Here is a 19,162-nt window from a genome sequence, read left to right as displayed (position 1 = left end):
TCCTTCCTTCCTTCCTTCCTTCCTTCCTTCCTTCCTTCCTTCCATCGATCCATTTTGGAAAGTATTGAAATCTGACTATCGTTATGGTTTCAACTACTGTACTTAATAACTCATATTTGTTTTTATTTTTTTTTATTTAATTGATACATAAAATGAATATACATATTATCAGGAGTTTTGGCCAGGGTTAATTTACTGCCCTTGTGCCACTCTCGCTGTTTCCAAATTTTTGTTTTGTAAGGTTGAGAGTCTTCTTTTTTAGGTCTTCTGTTCCTTTTAGTCATATACATCCTACCTGTTACTAGGTAATCATTCTGGTACTTTCCCTCCCTGAAATGAGCCTATTCAAGTGTCAAGGGAGGGGAAAGCTAAATAGTGGGTAGAAAATAAATTGAGTGAACATAAAGTCAGGTATACCATGCATGAAGTGAAGTAAGAGCTTAATGTGATACTTCATCATCCACATTTCTGGTACAGTTTGTATTTTCCTTAGTGCTACCATGACTGAGGTCTTTTACTAAGCAGATTCTTTGTTACGGAGTGATTTTTTTCCCATCTCAGATGAACTATTTACTCTGAAACACTGACTCTAAAGTTTTGAAAATAACCATGTTTAGATAATATGTTACCTATTTTTGCAGTTTGTAGCCTTTAGAATAAAGTATGAGTAACCCTCGATATAGCTGGGTTTATTAGTGAGATGCTGGTTTCTCAAATAGTTCTCCTTTGCAAGTTAATGATTTTTCATTGCTTGGCAGTTATTTTAAATGTCTGCCTCTTGATTACAATATAGCTTTCTAAGTAATTTAATCCTGTTTTAATCATGAAGACATCTTTTTATGTAGTCATATCATAGTTGGGAGAATAAAAGTAAAGTCCTGGCGTGGTGGCACACGCCTGTTTCCCAGCACTCCTGTGGCATCAGGATAGTGGGTTTGAGACCAGCATAGCTATGATAAGAAAGCCCTGTCTCAAAAAAGAAAGACAGAGCAAAATCAAAAGTAAATGATGGGAGAATTCACTTTCGAATTCTCCGTATTCACGAGTAGCTTTCTGCCATCTCCTTTCCTTCTTACCCATCTTCAAATACATTGTCTTCTCTTATTTAAAAAACGAAGTAAATGATGACTTAAGAATTATAGGTGGGTGAGATGTTGGTCATCTTATGTAGGGCAGTAATTTCAAATCTCTGTAGCAACCAGAGCAAAATTTAGTAGGATTAAATAATACTGCTAATAGCTAGCATACTGAATACTTACGTGTGGCAGGCGCTCTGCGATCCTGGAGCTATATATTATTACCCTGGTATTAGAGAGGAAGAAACTAAAGCTTCCAGAATCGAGTTACTTCTGCTGAGTAACACAAGTATTTAGTGGTGGATAAGTGATTCGCGCTCCCTTCTGACCACCTGCAAAGGCCATATACAGTTCCTTCTTTTTAAGCCCACGTTCTTAACCGCTGCACTAACTAAATTCACAGCTGAAGCAGAGAAAATGAATTAAATTAAATCTAAGTACCTCCTGATTAAGAATGTATTACTAGGTTTTACTCTTAGAAGAGGGTGTGGTGCTTCTTTTGGCCTTGAATCTTGAAGTCTGGAAATCGGGAGCTTTTCTAGGACTGTAAATCTGTGATGCTTTCATTTTCCCCTGTGGTTTTCAGCCGTGGAAGTCATACATCATCTGAATTTTCCTCTTCTCAGGGTTTTCCTTAAAATACAAAGGAAGGACTACACATGGTGCTTCTTTTATTCATAGGATAGATTTATCCTCAAACGAGTATACCGTGAATTCTTGGTCGGTTTTTGCACTTGGTCGGGGGCAGCATCCCGTCCCTGCCCGGCTCAGTAGCCTTATGTAGTCCTCGGTGTTACACACTTCTTGGGGTCTCAATGATGTTCTGACGCAGTATAAGCAAATTTGTCATTAGGTGCTGTGTAGTGTCCCATAATCTCACCGATACGTGGCTGCTGCATTTTTGAGAATTGGCTAAGAGATTCCCCATCACTTGCTCAAACAATGTGCTTTCCTACCCTATGCCGCCTTGTTATAGGAGTTTCTTTTGTTTTCATATCAGTCTTGTTGTCTCAGCCAGCCAGCACACACTAACCGTCTGGATTTGTATGGCCGTTAAGGCTCCCTCCACAGTACTTTATCTCAGTCAAGTCTCTAATTGTTCAGTTTTGTCATCTGGACTGTGTGTTAGAAGTGTTGCTGACCACCATCCTACAGAACTAGTAGAGTGCTGCAAACTGAATGACAACTTTGGGCAATCTGTTTCTGTCTCTCCTTCCTTTTTTCTCACTCTTCTTTCTTCCACTTTTCCTCCCTCACACATATGTACAAACACACCTCCTCACATTGTTACTGCAGAACTGGAAAGTAAACCTGTTATCATGCACATAAAAGGCGTTTCCAGCCTCATCCTTGCTTCTCTTTGTGTTCCTTTGTCAATACTGGCAAGAAGTAAACTATTTTCGTAGCCGGGTGCGGGGAGCGTTCTTATTGAGCTCCTAGTTTATTCTTACCACAATCTGGTAATTCAAAGATGTTTTAGCAGTTAGTAGCACACACTGTGAAGCCACTGCTTCCAATGGGGTGAGCACTGCAGTGCATTTTCCAGTATATGTTTTTAATATCCCTTCTAGCTTATTTTGAAAAATGAAATAAGATATCACACATAAGAGTCTACATACATCCCCCCCAAGTAACAGTTCACATGGATACAGATGTTATTTCTGACAAACTCTGCACCTTAAAGATCTCCAGAGTAAATCTTCTGTATATTTACTCTTTGAAATCTGACAACTGTATTTTAAAGGACAACCTGAATGTTTATTACTCTTTTTCAGATGGGAGAAAAAAAAAATCAGCATTTTAAATGCATGGAAAAGGAGAAGAAAATGCCTAAAATGGATCCAAAATATACTGTTGTACAAAAAGATCTGACTATAAAAAGCACATTTACAATTTTGCTTTTATAAGTATCGTGTAATTTTGATGTAATAATTGCAAACATTAGTCTAAACTCTAGTCATTTTTAGGGGTTTGAGTGTCTTCATCATAGTTAGTTTCCATTGCATAGAAAAATGCATTTAGGAAATGCTATCTTAATTCTATTTCTGTCCCCAGGATTTGTTTATTTGATAAAGTTTTTTCTGCCTTTATTAAAGTTTTAATCAAGGAAAGTGTGCTTGCTTTGGCTACTGTGGGTGTGCACAGGCTTCAGTGTCTCACGTGCTGTGTCTGGGGCCTAAAAAAGCACGAGGCAGATCTTCCTTACTGGTTCCTTCCACTTAATTCCCCTTACTTAACAAAGGTTTAATGTGTGCTTTGTTCCCTTGAGGGTCAGATTTAGTCTCCACTGTCATTGGGGGCATTATCCTGCTCACTGAGTGACTGGTTCTTGTCACTCTCCTTTGTGTGTAGGCCTTCGTGTGGGTGTTTAGTCACACGATGGGCTTGTGAGCTCCTGAGCTGCCATGCACAGTGACACCTGCAAGAGGTGGCGGGAGCTGAGCTGGCCCTGCAGCTCGTGGATGAGCTGTGTATCCGTTTGCTTCTTTCGTCTCTCTAGAGGATGTCATAGTCCTACATTTTAGTCCTTTCTTCCTGTTAAGCCTCTCTTATATTTCCTTTGTTTCTTAGCTTATATTACTAAGAAAAATTTCATATCCTTCTTTTTGGAGAAAGTCTATTGTGATTCAGAGTGTGGAGAGAAGGGGTGCTTTCACCAAAATCCCCTGAAGTAGTTATCATTTTGAACTTTTCTATCATGTTTCATTACTCTTTTCTTTATTGGTATTAATAGCTTGTATATTAAGAGCCAGTGCCTATGCTACCTCAACTGATGTGAAACCAACCTTGACAAGCATAGACATAGTGAATAGTAAGTCCTTAGTAAACCCTTGTTGATGAAAAATAAGTTTAGCACCTGTACTAATTTGCTAACACCCACAGCCTTGATTAAATAATCTCTAATTGAAAAATAATCAGTGGCTTCCCGTTGCATGTGCGAGTCCAGATAACACACAGAGTGTGCGGTGGCCAGCACAGTCTGGGACCTGTCTACATTTTCACTTCCGGTTTCCAGCCACTTCTTAATCTGCTGTCATAGCACTGGCCTTGTTTACGCTGACAGTCAGCCCTTTGCTGCCTCGGTGACTGCTTGCTGCTCCCTTTGCCACAGGCACCTAGGTGTGTCCGGGTCCCGCTTTTGTGTTTGGTGCTTTCTCTTCCCCGCCTCTCAAGTCCTGGTCAAATGGCACCTGCTCAGAGAGTTCTTCCTGGAGTCATTCAGAAAAATGACCTTGGTATGTCAGTATCTCCCCTGTGATATGACTTGTGATTATTTTTATTTTTTCCTCCCTCTCTCCATTTTATTCTAAGTTTCGTAATGACAAATGCCATGTGTGTTTTTCTTACTATTTTATTCCAACACCTACTGTACTGCCTCCATATAGTAGGTGCTTAGTAAATGTGGTCGAATGAGTGAATTTATAGACTTTGAAAACAGAAGCAAAATGTGGTAGTAACTGGCTTGGTTAATTTACTTGTCTGTTTCATTTGTAGACACTGTTGTTGTCCTGCATTTATGCTGTTTCTTCCATGTGGAACTTGCTTAGAAATTTAGGAGCCCATGTTACTGAGTTTTGTGGAATTAAAGTAGAGAATTCCACATACATTTATTCACTTATTTTTGTGGGTTATATTAATTGTACTGTAAAAATAGCTATTATATAAACTTTGGTAAAAGAAAATAGAATTTGCTAGAATTTCCCCTCTATATCACTGTTTCTAGAATTTTATTATTATTATGTTTTTTTAGTTCAGGTAGTTTTCTAGAATCTAGAATATGCCTGTGATATTCTCGAAAATCTTATGTGATTATACTTTAAAGACTTTCAGTTTTGGCAATGACCACCCATGAACAGGACCTTTTAATTTATGGTATAGAAACTACTAGGATTAGAATTTGGCCCACAGAGGTATTTTGCTTGGCCACTGTAATTATTTGAACACTTAAAAATTTTAATGCTTTTAGACAGACACTGTTCATTTTCATTACAAGCACCTCTAGTCACCGTTTTTCCGTACACCTATGTCACTTAAGTAGTTCATTTAGACCTGTGTATTTGTAGCCTCTGGTTTAGCATCTGTCCCAAAATGAATCTTCAAATAATCGTTAATAATATTTTAAATTATATATATATGTAAAAGAGTTTAAAATGTAATAATGACATGCAGTAGAAAGAAACGACATACTATAGTAGAAGTAGCAATCCTGGGTTCTAATCCAAGCACTGCCATTAATTAATTACTTAGAGTCATTTTTCTTTGCATCTATAACTGTTAGTGTTCGGTTTTTATCTGTTCTTGAGTTCTATGAAACATCATGAAGAAGGAATTAAACCCAGCATCAAGATTTAAGGAGTTATAATACAAAGGATAAGTTTGTTCTGTCTCTCACTCATCTTTGTTATCAACCACTGCTTCTTTTAACCTTAGAGGGTTTTCTTTTTGTGGTCTAATTTGTGTATTTCTTTTAGTTTTAAAACTGTATTCAGCTTTTATTTTTCAAGTTTGAGACTTTGGGGAAAATAGCAGAACATTCAACTGTAACTTGTTCTGGAAAAGATGTCTTACAATACAAGTTGTGTATCTCTCTCTTTCTCTCTCTCTCTCTCTCTCTCTCTCTCTCTCTCTGTCTCTGTCTGTGTGTGTGTGTGTGGGGGGATTATGGGTGATTTTCTCCCATGCCATAAATCAGTGATTTCTTCAGAATGTTGGACGGTGCCTACAATTGGCACTAGTATATTTTTTGTCACTTCAGAGCACCTCTGGACAGTCCTTTACATTTCCACACAGGAGTCCGCTTTGGAATGCTTTACTTCATTCTAGGTCAGGCAGCCTATAGATATGGACCCTTTCCTCTGCTGCCTAATTGCCAGTTACATTAAATACAATATATGGTAAGAGTTTACTCATACTGTATTGTAGTCAACATCTGTGTAGGCATATACAGTGGGCCCCATGCAGAAAAACAAATGAAAAGAAAGGTGGTCAGAAGAAGGAGATGATTATGTGGAAGTTAAGGAAGTCATTCCGAAGTGTGAACAAGGTATATGAGTAGCCAAAATTGCAGGATTTTATAAGAAATCTACATTGACCATTTGCACAGCATGAAAGAAAAAAGAAAATGCAGCCAAAGGAATCAAGAGAATATCCAATAATCACCACAGTGTTCTAGGAGATATAGAAAAATTGCTTCTCATTTGGATAAAACAGAAGCAACTAGCAGGTGATACTGTGCCTGGGAACTTGGTCTACAAGAAGGAAACGGCCTTATACGTAAGTAAGTAAACTGCCAAAGGTGTCAACAAAAAAAGAAGGCTTCAAGGCAAGCAGGGATGGTTTGAGAACTTCAAAAGCGAAGTGGCATCCATAATGCTGTAAGGCCTGGAGAGGACGTGAGTTTGGACACTAAGGCACCTGAGGTGTTCACTACTGACTTCTAGAGCTCATGGTTTCTGAGTGTTACCCATGGACACAACATTTTAACTGTGATCAGGCAGGGGTTTTTTGGAAAAAGTTGTCAAAGAGAAACTTACATTATGGGAAAGAGAATGCAGGGCTTGGTCACAAACCCATGAAAGACCATCTCACCCTCGTGTGCTAATGCAAGAGGAGATTTAAGTGTCAAGCCCTTGCTCATGTATTATTTCACAAACCCATGAGCCTTCAAAAATTTGAGGTGTAGAAGAGCCAGTTAAACGTTATGTGGTGGCCCACCAACAAGGTTTGGGTCACTTGTTGTTATGGTTTGTGTCTGGATGTGTCCCCCCAAGCCTCAAGCAGTCATGATCCAGTGTGGAATTATGGGTGTGAGTGCTACACCAGCTCTGGGGTGGGTAGCTTGCATACAGTGTAAGGGAGGGAAAGAGGCTGCTTGCCCCTGCTCCTCCCTTGTGCTCTGGTTGCTTTTGCTATTTTCCGCCACCATGAACTATTGCCCTTTGCCATGTGCCACTCTGCCTTGGAGCCAGCTGAGTATGGACTGAAACATCCACAAACTGTGAACTAAATAAACCTTTCCTTCCTTAATTCGGGGTGTCAGGTATTTTGCCTCAGCAATGAGAGAAAAGTAACCAAGACACTTGTGCTTTGTTCGTTGAGAGGATCAGTGAATTCTTCAGTGCTGCAGTGAAGAAATACCTTTTAAAAGAGAACCTTCCAGTCAGAGCCTTGCTTATTATGGATGATGCTCCTGCTCATCCTCCAGGCTTTGAGGATGACTTACAGGAGGAATTCGAGTTCATTAAAGTTAAATTTTTTCCTCTGAACACCACTCTAATGCTCTATACACCCATCAACAGGTCATTTTGAACTTTGGAAAGCTTTGTATCAGTTACTTTTTCAGCAGTACGCTGAGGTGAATGGAGGAACAAACGTTACCATCTGACAGTTTTGTATGTCATTTCCACATCCTGAACTGTCTCAAGATCATTAATAAAGCTTAGTATGAGTTCACAGTGGAAACTCTCAATTCTGCTTGGAGGAGACTGTGGCCTGATTGAGTTCTTAGATGTGACAGGTGCTGCCAGCCAGTTGTCGATCCAGTTGTGTCCTTGGGGAAGACCATGGGCCTGGAGGTCAATGAGGATGACGTTCAAGAGTTGATGGAGGAACATGGTCAGGGGCTGATCACCAGGGACTGATGAACCTGCACTGTGATAAACAGCAAGAGGTTATGGAGGAGAACTTGTCTGCAAGGGAGGAGTAGAAAAAAGCAGATGAATCCCTCACTGCAAATGTGATTAGGGAGATGTGTGAAATGTAGGAAACAGTACACAGTTTTGTAGAAAAACACCACCTAAATAAGGCTGTAGCAGTGTGATCAGTGAATCTACTTATCGACAAGGCAATATCACGTTTCTGTGAAATCCTCAAAAAGAGGCTCAAGCAAGCGTCATTGGATAGATTCTTTGTTAAAGTTGCCTGGAAAGAAAAAGATTCCATTGAGCCAGTAGGTAGCAGTGATTCCATTAGTGATCACGAAAGTCATCCTACATGATGACCCTCCTCTCTTTTGTCTCCCTCATACCAGCCATCAAGCTTTTCAAAGGTTAATTCAGGCTAATTTGTTTATTTTTCATTATGTTTTGTTTTGTATTTTCTTCATTATTTTGTATTATACTACATAATTATAATGACTTTTATAAGAATATTTTTGGGTAGTGAAACAAATCATCTGGGTTTCCATTATTTTTTATGGGGAAATTTGCTTGGATATATAGATTAGAAACATATTTCCAAAATTAATTATACTTGTAAACCAAGGTTTTAATGTATGTGTTTCTAACAGTGCTCTTCTGTCTTTGCAGTTGCTGGATTTGACGTTTTTTTGTTCAGATCACCTTTTCGAGCCTAAAAATTTCATGATTACCTGCCTTTTCAAAGACAAGGTGTGTGACTTTCACTAAAGAAACACACACACAAAAGTTCAATTCTTATTCAGCAAGTTCCCAGCTGGATTTAAGAGGATATTAGAAATTTTACTAGATGGGATGAAATGAGAATGTACTAAAGCAGAAGGAAGCACTGTAAACAAATATATTAATATAGGAACAATAAGGAGATGTTTCAAAAATACAGTTGGGGATAGAAAGAATATACCCTGATATTGGAGTAGTTATGAGTAATGAAGTTGGGATGATGGGCAGGTTTTGTGAAATTCATGTGTGTTCTCCAGTGCAAGATTATGCCTTGGGGTGCTTTCATTTTGGGTCATGAGTACCCCATGAAAGTTATGTTACCCAGGCATCTCTTGGTTGCATGTAGTCAAAATTTGATTCAAGGTCACTTAAACATTAAGGAAAAATATTAGGCCATCTCACTGAATTCTCCAGGGGGTAGACAGCAGGCAGAGCTGGCACTGGTTGTGAATTTGAGACTTTACTGAGTTGCCTGCTTTCTTGTCTCTGCTTTCTGCTGTTTTGGTGGCGTTCAAAGCAGACCGTATCTACATGGATCACTCCTACAGCTCAGCTTAGTGACCTTGTGAAAAGCAGTGTTCTTTTCTCAGTGGTTCTGAAAAGAGTACCAAAATGGACATTTTTGTATCATGTGGGTTTTCAACTTGTTATGTGGCAGAGGTTATCTAGTATCCCAAATGGCCAAGCTTTGGTTACACTGCCCTTTTAGAATGAGAAGTGGGTTCAACCCGCACCAGCTTACATGGTCTAAGCAGAGCAGAGCAGAAGGAAAATTGCACAGCAGGTATTTAATGAAGGGAAATGATGTTTTGCCGGCAAACCCCAGGTCTTACAATAAAACCGTGGGAGAGAGGTAAGGAAGACTCGTTAGGCCTATTCTCACAATACTGGATGGAGGCCATTGATCATGTTAGGACGATCCCTGAATTTCAACATTTCATAGAGAAATAGATTCTGAATAGGAACAATGACAGGTATGAATGAAAAGTGCGAATAGAACTAGCAGTATGAATGAAACTTGTCCTTGGTGCTTCACTAGTTACAAACTTTTTCTAGGAACTGAATGAAATTTATCTTTGTCCTCTGTGTTCATGATTAATTTGGGGTATAAATTAGTCAGCATCACAGCTCACAATGCAAGTACTTTACTGGTTATCACTACTTAAAAAATAGATAATACTAATTGTGAGTCATTTATATCACTCACTATACTTGTCCAGGGAATTCCTTTTGTTTTGTTCTTGTCTTTTGAGACAGGGTCTCACTATGCAGTTCAGGCTGGCCTTCAGCTCACTTTGTGCCCAGGCTGGTCTTGAACTCACAACGATCCTCCTGCCTCAGCCTCCCGAGTGCTGGGATTACAGGCGTGTGACACCACGCCTGCTGCCCAAGGAATTTGTTTTGCCGCATTTCAGTTTGCTTCATATACTTAAATGTACTCAAACTTTTCTTTAAAAAGTTAGTATAATACTGGCTCGTTACACTTAAATAAAATTTTATATGCACACATACAAATATAATCAGTGAGATTTATTATCTGGTACTAACTTCTACAACCATCCCCCACCCCATCCCAAAGTCAGGTTAAATGCGTCTGTAGGCGCACACACGGTGTTGGACCCTACAGTGAGCGTGAATGAGTAGCCTCGTGGCTGTCGCTGTCCTCCGCATTGCTCGGAGAAGCGAGTCCCTCCCCCAGCCCTCTGGAGCAGCATGCGTTTGGTGAACGCGTACTATGTATGCGGCACAAAAGAGCGAAAGCTGAGAAAGCACTGTTTCAGGTACTAAACTTCTTCTCTTGGCTATCGTTATTTTCTTTTTTGCTTTGGTACTGTTTGAACAATGTTCACTTGAGTCAGTGTCTCCAAAGCAGTTGTGTATGTACTCCTAGGAAAATCTCCCACATTTGAAACTTGCCTCTCACTATAGTAGGTCTAATGTAGGAACTGGGCATTGCAGCCTAAAGTTTCTCTGTGCATTCAGTATTGATACAGATACATATATGTATACAATTTTTTTATGGTAGCCAAAATTTTTAGAAAATGAAAATAGCTAAGCATGTAAATATTTTTTGTCATTTCCCCCTGTCATAAGCATAAATACAGTGAAAAAGATTCCATGAACTCCAATATCCAGTAGAATTTAAGGCATATATTATTTATATATTGTGCGTGTCCCCGTGTGCGTGTGTGCATGTGTGCACGTTGCAATATTGTTATGGAGTTCTCAGTGAAATGTGTTGATTCTTAGCTTTCATTTTTGTAACATTGCTCTGTGTCATCAGTTTTCTCAAAGAGACATTTTAACTTATTAATCAAGTCATTTTTATTGGAAGTATTTTTCTATATCATTGTGTGTGAGAATTACTGCTAAGAAACCCAGTAATAGTTTAGTACCAGTTTAGGAATCCTGGACTTATTGTCTCACTGTAGTCGGTGAGAATGAAGATATTATAACTTATTAAGTTTATAAAAGGTGATTGGTTGTGTGATTATTCGTGTGAGTAATGGCAGCTTTTTTATTTTTACCAAGTCTGCAAAGACGTTTAATGACACTCACTCATGTCCTGTTTGTACTTATTTTGAAAAGTAGAGAAGCGAAGACTAAGAAATGAGGTCTTGTTTCTCTGAAATTTGAATACTGCTTAATGTATGTGTGACCATTTCTTTGACTGCTTTTTGTATTTAGAACCAGGAATAGAAAAGTATAACACACTCACACACACACACACACACACACAGAGAAGCAGACACAGTGGTGCTTTTAGAATTAGACTACCTGAAATCATTTAGGCCTTGGGAAACATGATCTTAATATTTCCCTTCTTTGAATCATTTTACTTTAGATAAAATGCTGGCAGATGGTAATGATCCACTTGAACAGTGTTGCATTTTCTTTAGTTTTTCCATGGAAAAAAGCTCCCAGAAACTTTTGTACTTTAATATGTTCAGCATGCATATATTTTACATGTATTAACCAGTATTAAGAATGCAGCTCCTAATTAGATGTCTAAATCTCAAAAGAGTTGTGGTAAGTACCAACTTATTAGAATTATTGAAAGAGAAGGTTTTGGTGAATAGGGGTTTCTTTTTGGCTATTGCATTTTTCAAGCTCCTTTGGCCTCAGAAATTAGGAAATATGTATTATCAATCTTTCTCAGCTATTATATTCTAGGATTTCCACTAGATATTATATATTTTTATGATAACCTTCCAGATACTATGCCAAATCTTAGAGAATTCAGGGTATATACATTTTGAGTTTTTTATATTACAGAAAAATATATTTTTCTTTTTTATATTGTTACGTGTTTAGGCTTTAGATGAGTAGGCACGGTATACACTAGCTATGTCTTATGTTTTAGAAATGTAGTAGGAAATTTTTGAGGCAATATGTTGCAACATGGTTTTATCTGATACTTTTGTTTTACATTTTAAAATGTGGGGAGTAGGGGTTGGGAAATCCCTTCTCTCCACACATCTATGAGTCACCTGAAATCTTCCTCATATAGTGTGTAACGAAATGGTGTCATATGAATCAGTATTTCCACATTTGCCACTTTGGACATTCAATTTGTACTCTTTAGCATTTACCTACATTTCTGTTTTGCTTTTCGATTTGTCATACTTATTCTTTTTAACTCAACAAACACATCTAATCTCAGAGTCCATTTTTCATAGAATGGAGTGTCAGTTCTCTCGCTCATTTTATCTTACTGACTAAAGTGTTTGTTCACAACTCCAAGCTGCAGCTTAGGCACCAGATACTGACTCATCCTGAGTTACAAATGTTAGCACACACAGAGTGCATTCCTTCAGTGTTTGTGCATTCCCAGGAATCTGTGAAAGTCTTTTAATGTTCTCTCTTGTACCTACTGATCCGAAATATTATTTCATAGGAATTCCGAGGGACAAGGCTAGAACACTGTACTAGAAGTCAGAGGAACTGAAAAGTTCAGTTCAGCTACTTACCTGTAATGGGGCAGTCACTTCTGTTCTGTAGTTTCATTTTCAAAATGAGGAAAATACAAATAGTACTTCTCTGTTTCATCTTCACAGTTCGTTGTGAGGATCAAATTAATAACAAATTTTCAAGAATGGTTTGTAAATGTGAAAACACACTACTGTAAAAGTTGAATAATTGCACAGTTCTAGTTGGAATTCATATTGTTCTTTTTAAGTGACTGGTTTGCTTTGAGGTTTTTTAGCATAAGTTATTTAATGTTTTGCCTTTTGTTTATGTTTTAAAATGTGGGTAGGAGGGATGACACAGAATTAATACTTTAACAAAATCATAGTATTTCTGACCCAAGGATATGATGTAATAGTACATCTGTCCTTCAGCCGTAGCTGGTTTGGAAATCACAGTGATAAAGAGGAAATGATACAGGGAACATTATTTATAGATTTTGTTGTCTTTAACTTATTATTATAATTCTGGCGTACGTGTCAAAGTTTAGCTGAGTGTCATTGATTAAATATTTTAGTGAGTAGTAATAATGCAGAAAAGTGGTAGTCATATTTTTGTTTCTGTAGTTTGACCTGTGAAGTATGACTATTTCATTGATAATTTTCTTCAGCTAGAGATAGGGTAATACCTCCTGCTTTGTGAGATACTTTGCTTACTAGATATTTGTTTGAAAAGCGAATGAAAGAATTCTTCATATGGAAAAAGTAAAATGGAAGGTGGATGGATTGCATTCGTATCTTTCCAAAGAATTCATATTGATCACAAGAAACCATTTACTTGCCACTTGAAGGCTGGATGATGTCTGTTGCCTTTTGAAGGTAAGGCATCATTTCCCACCTGCGATAGAATAGCTTTCTAATACAGAGTTCCTCCCTTGTAGGCCATTGTCCTCGCTTAAGCCTGAAGGAAAAGAAGCGTGTGGATGTCTGCACATGAAGAAATTTTTTACCATTAATTTTAATAAAAGAATAGTAGCTGAACATCATAACTGCCAAAATATTTTAAAAATGGAAATAAATGTTCTGATATCTGTTCTTGAAATTGATATGAATTTTCATAAGCATAATAAAAGCTTTTTTTTAAGAAAAATGTTTTTCTTCTTGTTCACAATAGAAATTGCAAACAAAGGGGCTGGGGATTTAGGTCAGTGGCACAGCGCCTGCCTGGTAAGTGGAAGGTCATGAGTTCGATTCCTGGTACCGGAAAAAAACAAAAAAGCAAACAAACAAAAAAGAAATTGCAAAAAAAAAAAAGAATGGAATTGGCCATTCCGGGTCAACTGTGTTATGCACTATCCTGTTACTGCAGATTATTTGGCATGCCTTTTTCTTTTTTCTTTATTTCTTTTTAATTTATTTTTAATTGACAAATAATTTTGTATATTTATGAGGTATAATATGATGTTTCAGTCTGCTTATACATTATGGAAAGAATTGATCAAACTAATTAACATATCTGTCATTTCACTAAATTTTTTTCTTTGGTAGTGAGAATATTAAAACTATGTTTTAGCAATTTTGAAATATATTATACATCCTCTTAGCGGTAGTGACTGTGCAGTGTAATATAACTCTAAGACTTAATCCTCTAGTCTGCCTGGAAACTGTACCTTTTTCAGTATGCTGAGAGCATTGAATTAACATAAAAATTTTAAACTATACTTTATATAAATTAATTTTGCAATTTTTTATCTGTAAAAGCACTTCTTTTTAATTTGTTTCAGAAATCTTGTAACAGACTGGAGGTGTAGCTTCATGGTACAGTGCTTACTTAGCATATGTGCTAATATGAGTTTGATCCTCATTCTCAAAAAAAAAAACTATCCGTTTTGTGTAGCTTTCTGTTATTGTGAAAAATGTCTGAGAGAATCAGCTGGAAAGGACGGGCGGTTGACCATGGCCCCGGCCCGTGGCTGTAGGCCCCGCGGCGTGGGTGCCGTCTGCACAGCCCACCGCAGTGCGCCGTGAGCAGAGAGCCCGCTGTGGTGACCGCCGGGTTGGTGTTGGGACACTGCGGTCCCAGGGCATCGTTCAAGGCTGTGCCCTTAGTGACTGGTGTCCTTTCCCTAGGCCTCTACGATGACAGGTGCCACTGCCTCCCGGGACTGCCATGGCCTGGGGACTACGCTTTCAACACGGGGGTCTTTGGGGGACGTTAAAGATCCAAATTGTACCAATCTCTGAACACATTTGCACTTTTGCTACACTAAAAGTAGAACGTGCTGCAGGAGAGTTGGGGAAGCACGTTTGACCAGCTCGGGGTGGCAACACCTACTCAATCTTTTGATCTCCTTTCTTGTATAGATGTGCCATTTGGTTATTTATTATAATTGGCACAGTGTAAATAGTCCCAATTCCTTACAACCCTACTGTCCTTCCCAGCTCATTCTAACTCTGTTCATTCATTTCTTTCACCTTTTGCGTCAACTACTTCAACAGAGCAGCTCACCGAGTAGCAAGTACTTCTGAATAAATATTAATTATGCATCACTTTTGGCATTACAAAGCAGTGTAGCTATTCAGTTATCCTTAGACCGCACTGGTAATGCTGAGGGACTGGTCCATCTGTAAATGGATGAGTGAAAAGAGAAAAAGTTATAAATTAACAGATACTTAAGTCATGAATTCTTTTAATCGTTTGTTTTGTGTTTTGTTTTGTTTTTCTTTTTGAGACAGGGTCTCCTTATGTACTTCAGGCTGCCTTAGACTCACTGTGTAGTCCAGGCTGGCCTACTGAACTACACAGTGATCCTCCTGCCTCAGCCTCCTAAGTGCAGGCGTGCACTACTATGCCCAGTTAAGTCACGAATTCTTGACCAACTAAATGTCAAAAGCACATTTGCAAAGAGCACAATAGGGTTGTTTTCTGGTTTCATGATACTTAGCATTTTCCTTTCCTCAACTTTTTATAACTAGAGACCATCATAGATTTGTCCTGGAAATATTTTATTTTTTTTAAATTTCTTGAAGGCTGAAGCTTTGTATGTTTTCACCATTATTCCCAGGAATTAATTCTCAGCGTTCAGTACATTTTTATTGAATGCATGAATAATGACACTAAGAAATATTAATAAATTTTATGCAACATTTACTGTTAGCCGGTTGTAGTAGTGAAGTCTGTCTGTCCGCCCTTCCTCTCCCCTCCCCCTCTCTCCCTCCCTTACTGGTGCTGGGATGGAACCTAAGCCTTGCACATGCCTACGACATGCTCTACCACCAAGTCCTACCCTCAGCCTCAGATTTATTACTTAGCACTTGCTTTGAAAGGTCCTACATTCTCTATTTTTGTTTTCTCCTGTCTTTTTCTGTACATTGCAGAGCTCTTCTTGCGTAGATAGTTACTCCATACTTTTTTTTTTTTTTGGTTTTTCTCCGGTACCGGGAACCGAACTCACGACCTTGGGCTTGCCAGGCAGGCGCTTTTGCCGCTGAGCTAAATCCCCAGCCCTACTCCATACTTTTTGAAATGTTTGCGTGAATACTGTGCTGCACTTAGAAGAAACCGCTCTTGTTGTGTGGCTACATGTCCACTACAGGTCGATATTTTAGTGGCTTTTACTTTGTTCTTTTGGGTTTTTTTCTGAAGTGGTGTAAGATATAGTTATAACTAATTTAAAGCAGAAGAAGAGCTTAGGAAGACCTTAATGTGACAAACAGGAGCCATAAAAAGACGTAGTGAGCCTTATCTTTTTCTGTGTTAGCGATCCTTCTGCCTCAGCCTCCCAAGCACAGGCGTGCACTACTATGCCCAGCTAAGTCATGAATTATTTGCTACTTCACTGGGAGAAAACGCTCGTTTTGGGACCACAGAGGCAGTGAGAAAATGCTGTATCATTAGACATGAACTTCTTAGAAGTGTTAAAATCTGGGGCAGTTTTAGAAGTGTAAAATATCTCATGGGGAAGATAACAGCAGAGGAACAATAGTGGTGTGAATTAGGCATCTACCTGTTTGCATGCTGGTGATGACAATTTACATGTCTACTATGGAGAAATAGTATACCACTGGTTTTTCAAATTACATTGCTTCACCTTTTTATAATCTTTTTACACATTTTCAACTATCCATTGTAAAGATGACTTCCTAACACTTCTCTCTGGATTTTAAGTATTATTTTGTTATGTTTTGTTTTATGAGGCAGCTTCTCACTATGTAGCCCATGCTGGCCTCTAACTTGTTATCCTCCTGCCTCAGCTTCCCAAGTGCTGGGATGACAGGTGTGTGCCACTACTCCCATTCTATATTTTAATTATTAGCATTATTATTCTACATCATTAGAAAGGTTACTTTTAGCATTGTCTATTCTTAGAAATAGTAACAGTTCGACCTAATTTTTACTAGGGCATCAGTAATTATTAGTGGCTAATATTATTCCAGCTAAGACAAAGTTCTTAGAATATACACTTTTGGATATGCTGATTTTACTCATATATAGTGTGTTATAAAAGACACTTCTTAGTTCCCTTTGCTTCAGCTGTTCCTTAGCAATTTTCGTAAGTAAGAGCATCTTAGAATCACTTTGGTTCATGTATTCAAAGATTTCATGATTACCGGTTATTTTGTGACCAAGTAAATTATTATCCATATGATTAAACATGACTCTTACAAGCCTACTTACCCTTCAACAATTACACAGAAACAGCCATTCTTATTCTATTTAAACTCTGTCTAGCTCTTTCCTGCTTCAGATTGTATATTAAAGCAAGTCCCAGACAATGCATTTGTAGTTCTACATTGTGTATGTGTGTGTATCTATCTATTTACCTACAACAATTTGTGTGTATGTGTTTATATATATACACATATATACATAAATTCTTTGTTTTTACTTTTTATTTTTTACCTGTTTGCAAATGTAATATTATTGTCACACTGCTGAAAAAATCCCAAATTTCTTAATATCATGAAATACATCTAACCTTAAAACACTATATTTACTCTAAAATGCTAAATATGTAACAGGACCCTATTATGCGAAAAAGCAGAAAGAAGAGAAGGGAATCTCTCAGGGTCTGGAGCGTGCTTACAATGCAGTGTGGGCCGTGATTGCTTACGCAGGCTTCGCTTTGTCTTCCAAGCTGGAGGACACTGCTCTTCTTCGACGGAGGGTGAGTTAGTGCTCGTTTAGTGGCTCACTTTGTGCTTTGTGTCTTCGAGGCTTCCCATTCCTTAGTGCTTAGCTCCCCACCTTGCAGACCTCTCTGTGTTTTGAGAGTGGAACCCACTGAGTGGTGCAGAGCCAGTGTGTTTGCCGCTATGTGGGACCACACTGCCTGTAGGTAAACTGGGCGTCGGCGCTTGTACACTGTTTAATATCTGCACGTCTTCTTAGTGCACCGCCAGGGTGGAGATACTGGTCGGAGCAGACCATCAGCGTTTAGTACAAAGAGTAGTATTATCTATTACTATTTTTTTATCTTTACAAATGCAACACTAAGTATAAATATAACTAGAAATTTATTATCTTCATTTCGCTTGCTGGATATTTCCTTTCCTTTTCTTTTGTTACATTTGAGGAATAATTATAGTAGTGTGAAACATTCTGTCCACATAAAGGCTTACTGAAGAGTTTATTCTTGCTAACTAAGCAAAATAATAATTACACAGAGTGTTGTTTTATATTAATAATTTTGTATATTTTAAACGATGCACTTTTTTTTCAGGAATGATATTGCATGACTTTTGTTATTTGATTTAAATGTTCAGATGAAATTCAGTTTTGAAATACTACTTATACTTTAGTCTGTAGGTGGGACATAGACAAGGTGTAATGATTCCTTGCACTATCAGGAGATTTTATAACTCTTAGTTGCTATCTGTACCTTGTTCATGCCTAAAATTAATCTATCTATCTATTTATCTATCAATCTATCTATCATCTCTCTGTCTATCTGTCTATCTATCTACCTATCTACCTACCTACCTACCTACCTAGCTTTATTGGACTTACTGTTTATAGTGGGAATTGGTATAATGTGATTAATTTTCTTTGCATTCTCCCATGTAAATTACTCCGTTATATCTCACTTATAGCAATAGACATTCACATGCTCTCAAGTCATGTGTCCATTTTCAGGCTGTGAATTAATTGTGGATGGAAAAACATTAAGAAATTATGAAAAAAGAAAGAAAGTAAAGGAAAAGGAAAGTAAAAGATAACAGCTTGTGGCTTATTTTATTCAAAATACTACTTTCAATGTCATGACAATTTAAATTAAGAAGAAAGTTAATGTGTTGCTTTTCTTGATATCACTAAGAATTCTTAGCATTCTAATAACTTTTCATTTGCCAGACTTCTCTTGTACTGATGTGACCAACTGTGTTAGTTTCCTAAGGGGATCCAGGTGTGGTGGCACATGCTTGTAATCCCAGCATTTGGGAGCCTGAGGTAGGAAGATCACTGTGAGTTCGAGGCCAGCCTGGTCCACATAGAGAGTTCAATGCCAATCTGAACTGTATAGTAAGACCCTGTATCAAAAACAAACAAAGAAACAAACAAAGAAAACCAAAACAGCAACAAAAAGAATTGTATAGTTTCCTAAAGGCATTATAATACCAGAACTTATTCTCTCACAGTTCTGGATGCTAGAAATCCAAAATCAAGTATCACTGGGTCTTGCGTCCTTTGAAATGTCTAGGAGAGGGTCCTTTCTTGCCTTTTCCTAGCTTCTGCTAGTTTCCTGCAATCCTTGGAAGTCTC

At 38.0% G+C, this 19,162-nt stretch overlaps 1 protein-coding gene across 10 annotated transcripts in view; it reads left to right on the top strand.

Annotated features, from left to right (window-relative positions):
- Gtdc1 (glycosyltransferase-like domain containing 1) overlaps positions 1-19,162 on the top strand; it is a 367,853-nt gene that overhangs the window by 110,727 nt on the left and 237,964 nt on the right. Inside the window, exons 2-3 of one of the 10 annotated variants that reach the window (XM_005390787.2) lie at positions 8,384-8,464; positions 10,074-10,275. The exons of 8 other annotated variants lie outside the window; for them this stretch is intronic. In XM_005390787.2, the coding sequence (XP_005390844.1) occupies positions 10,208-10,275 (68 nt within the window). In that variant the 5' untranslated portion in view covers positions 8,384-8,464; positions 10,074-10,207. The remainder of the gene's footprint in view (positions 1-8,383; positions 8,465-10,073; positions 10,276-19,162) is intronic. One more of the 10 variants, XM_013517456.1, reaches the window with a different exon arrangement.

Source organism: Chinchilla lanigera, unplaced genomic scaffold (assembly GCF_000276665.1).
Source record: "Chinchilla lanigera isolate Chin_1 unplaced genomic scaffold, ChiLan1.0 scaffold00039, whole genome shotgun sequence".
NCBI lineage: Eukaryota > Metazoa > Chordata > Mammalia > Rodentia > Chinchillidae > Chinchilla > Chinchilla lanigera.
This window is presented reverse-complemented; position numbering and strand designations above follow the sequence as displayed.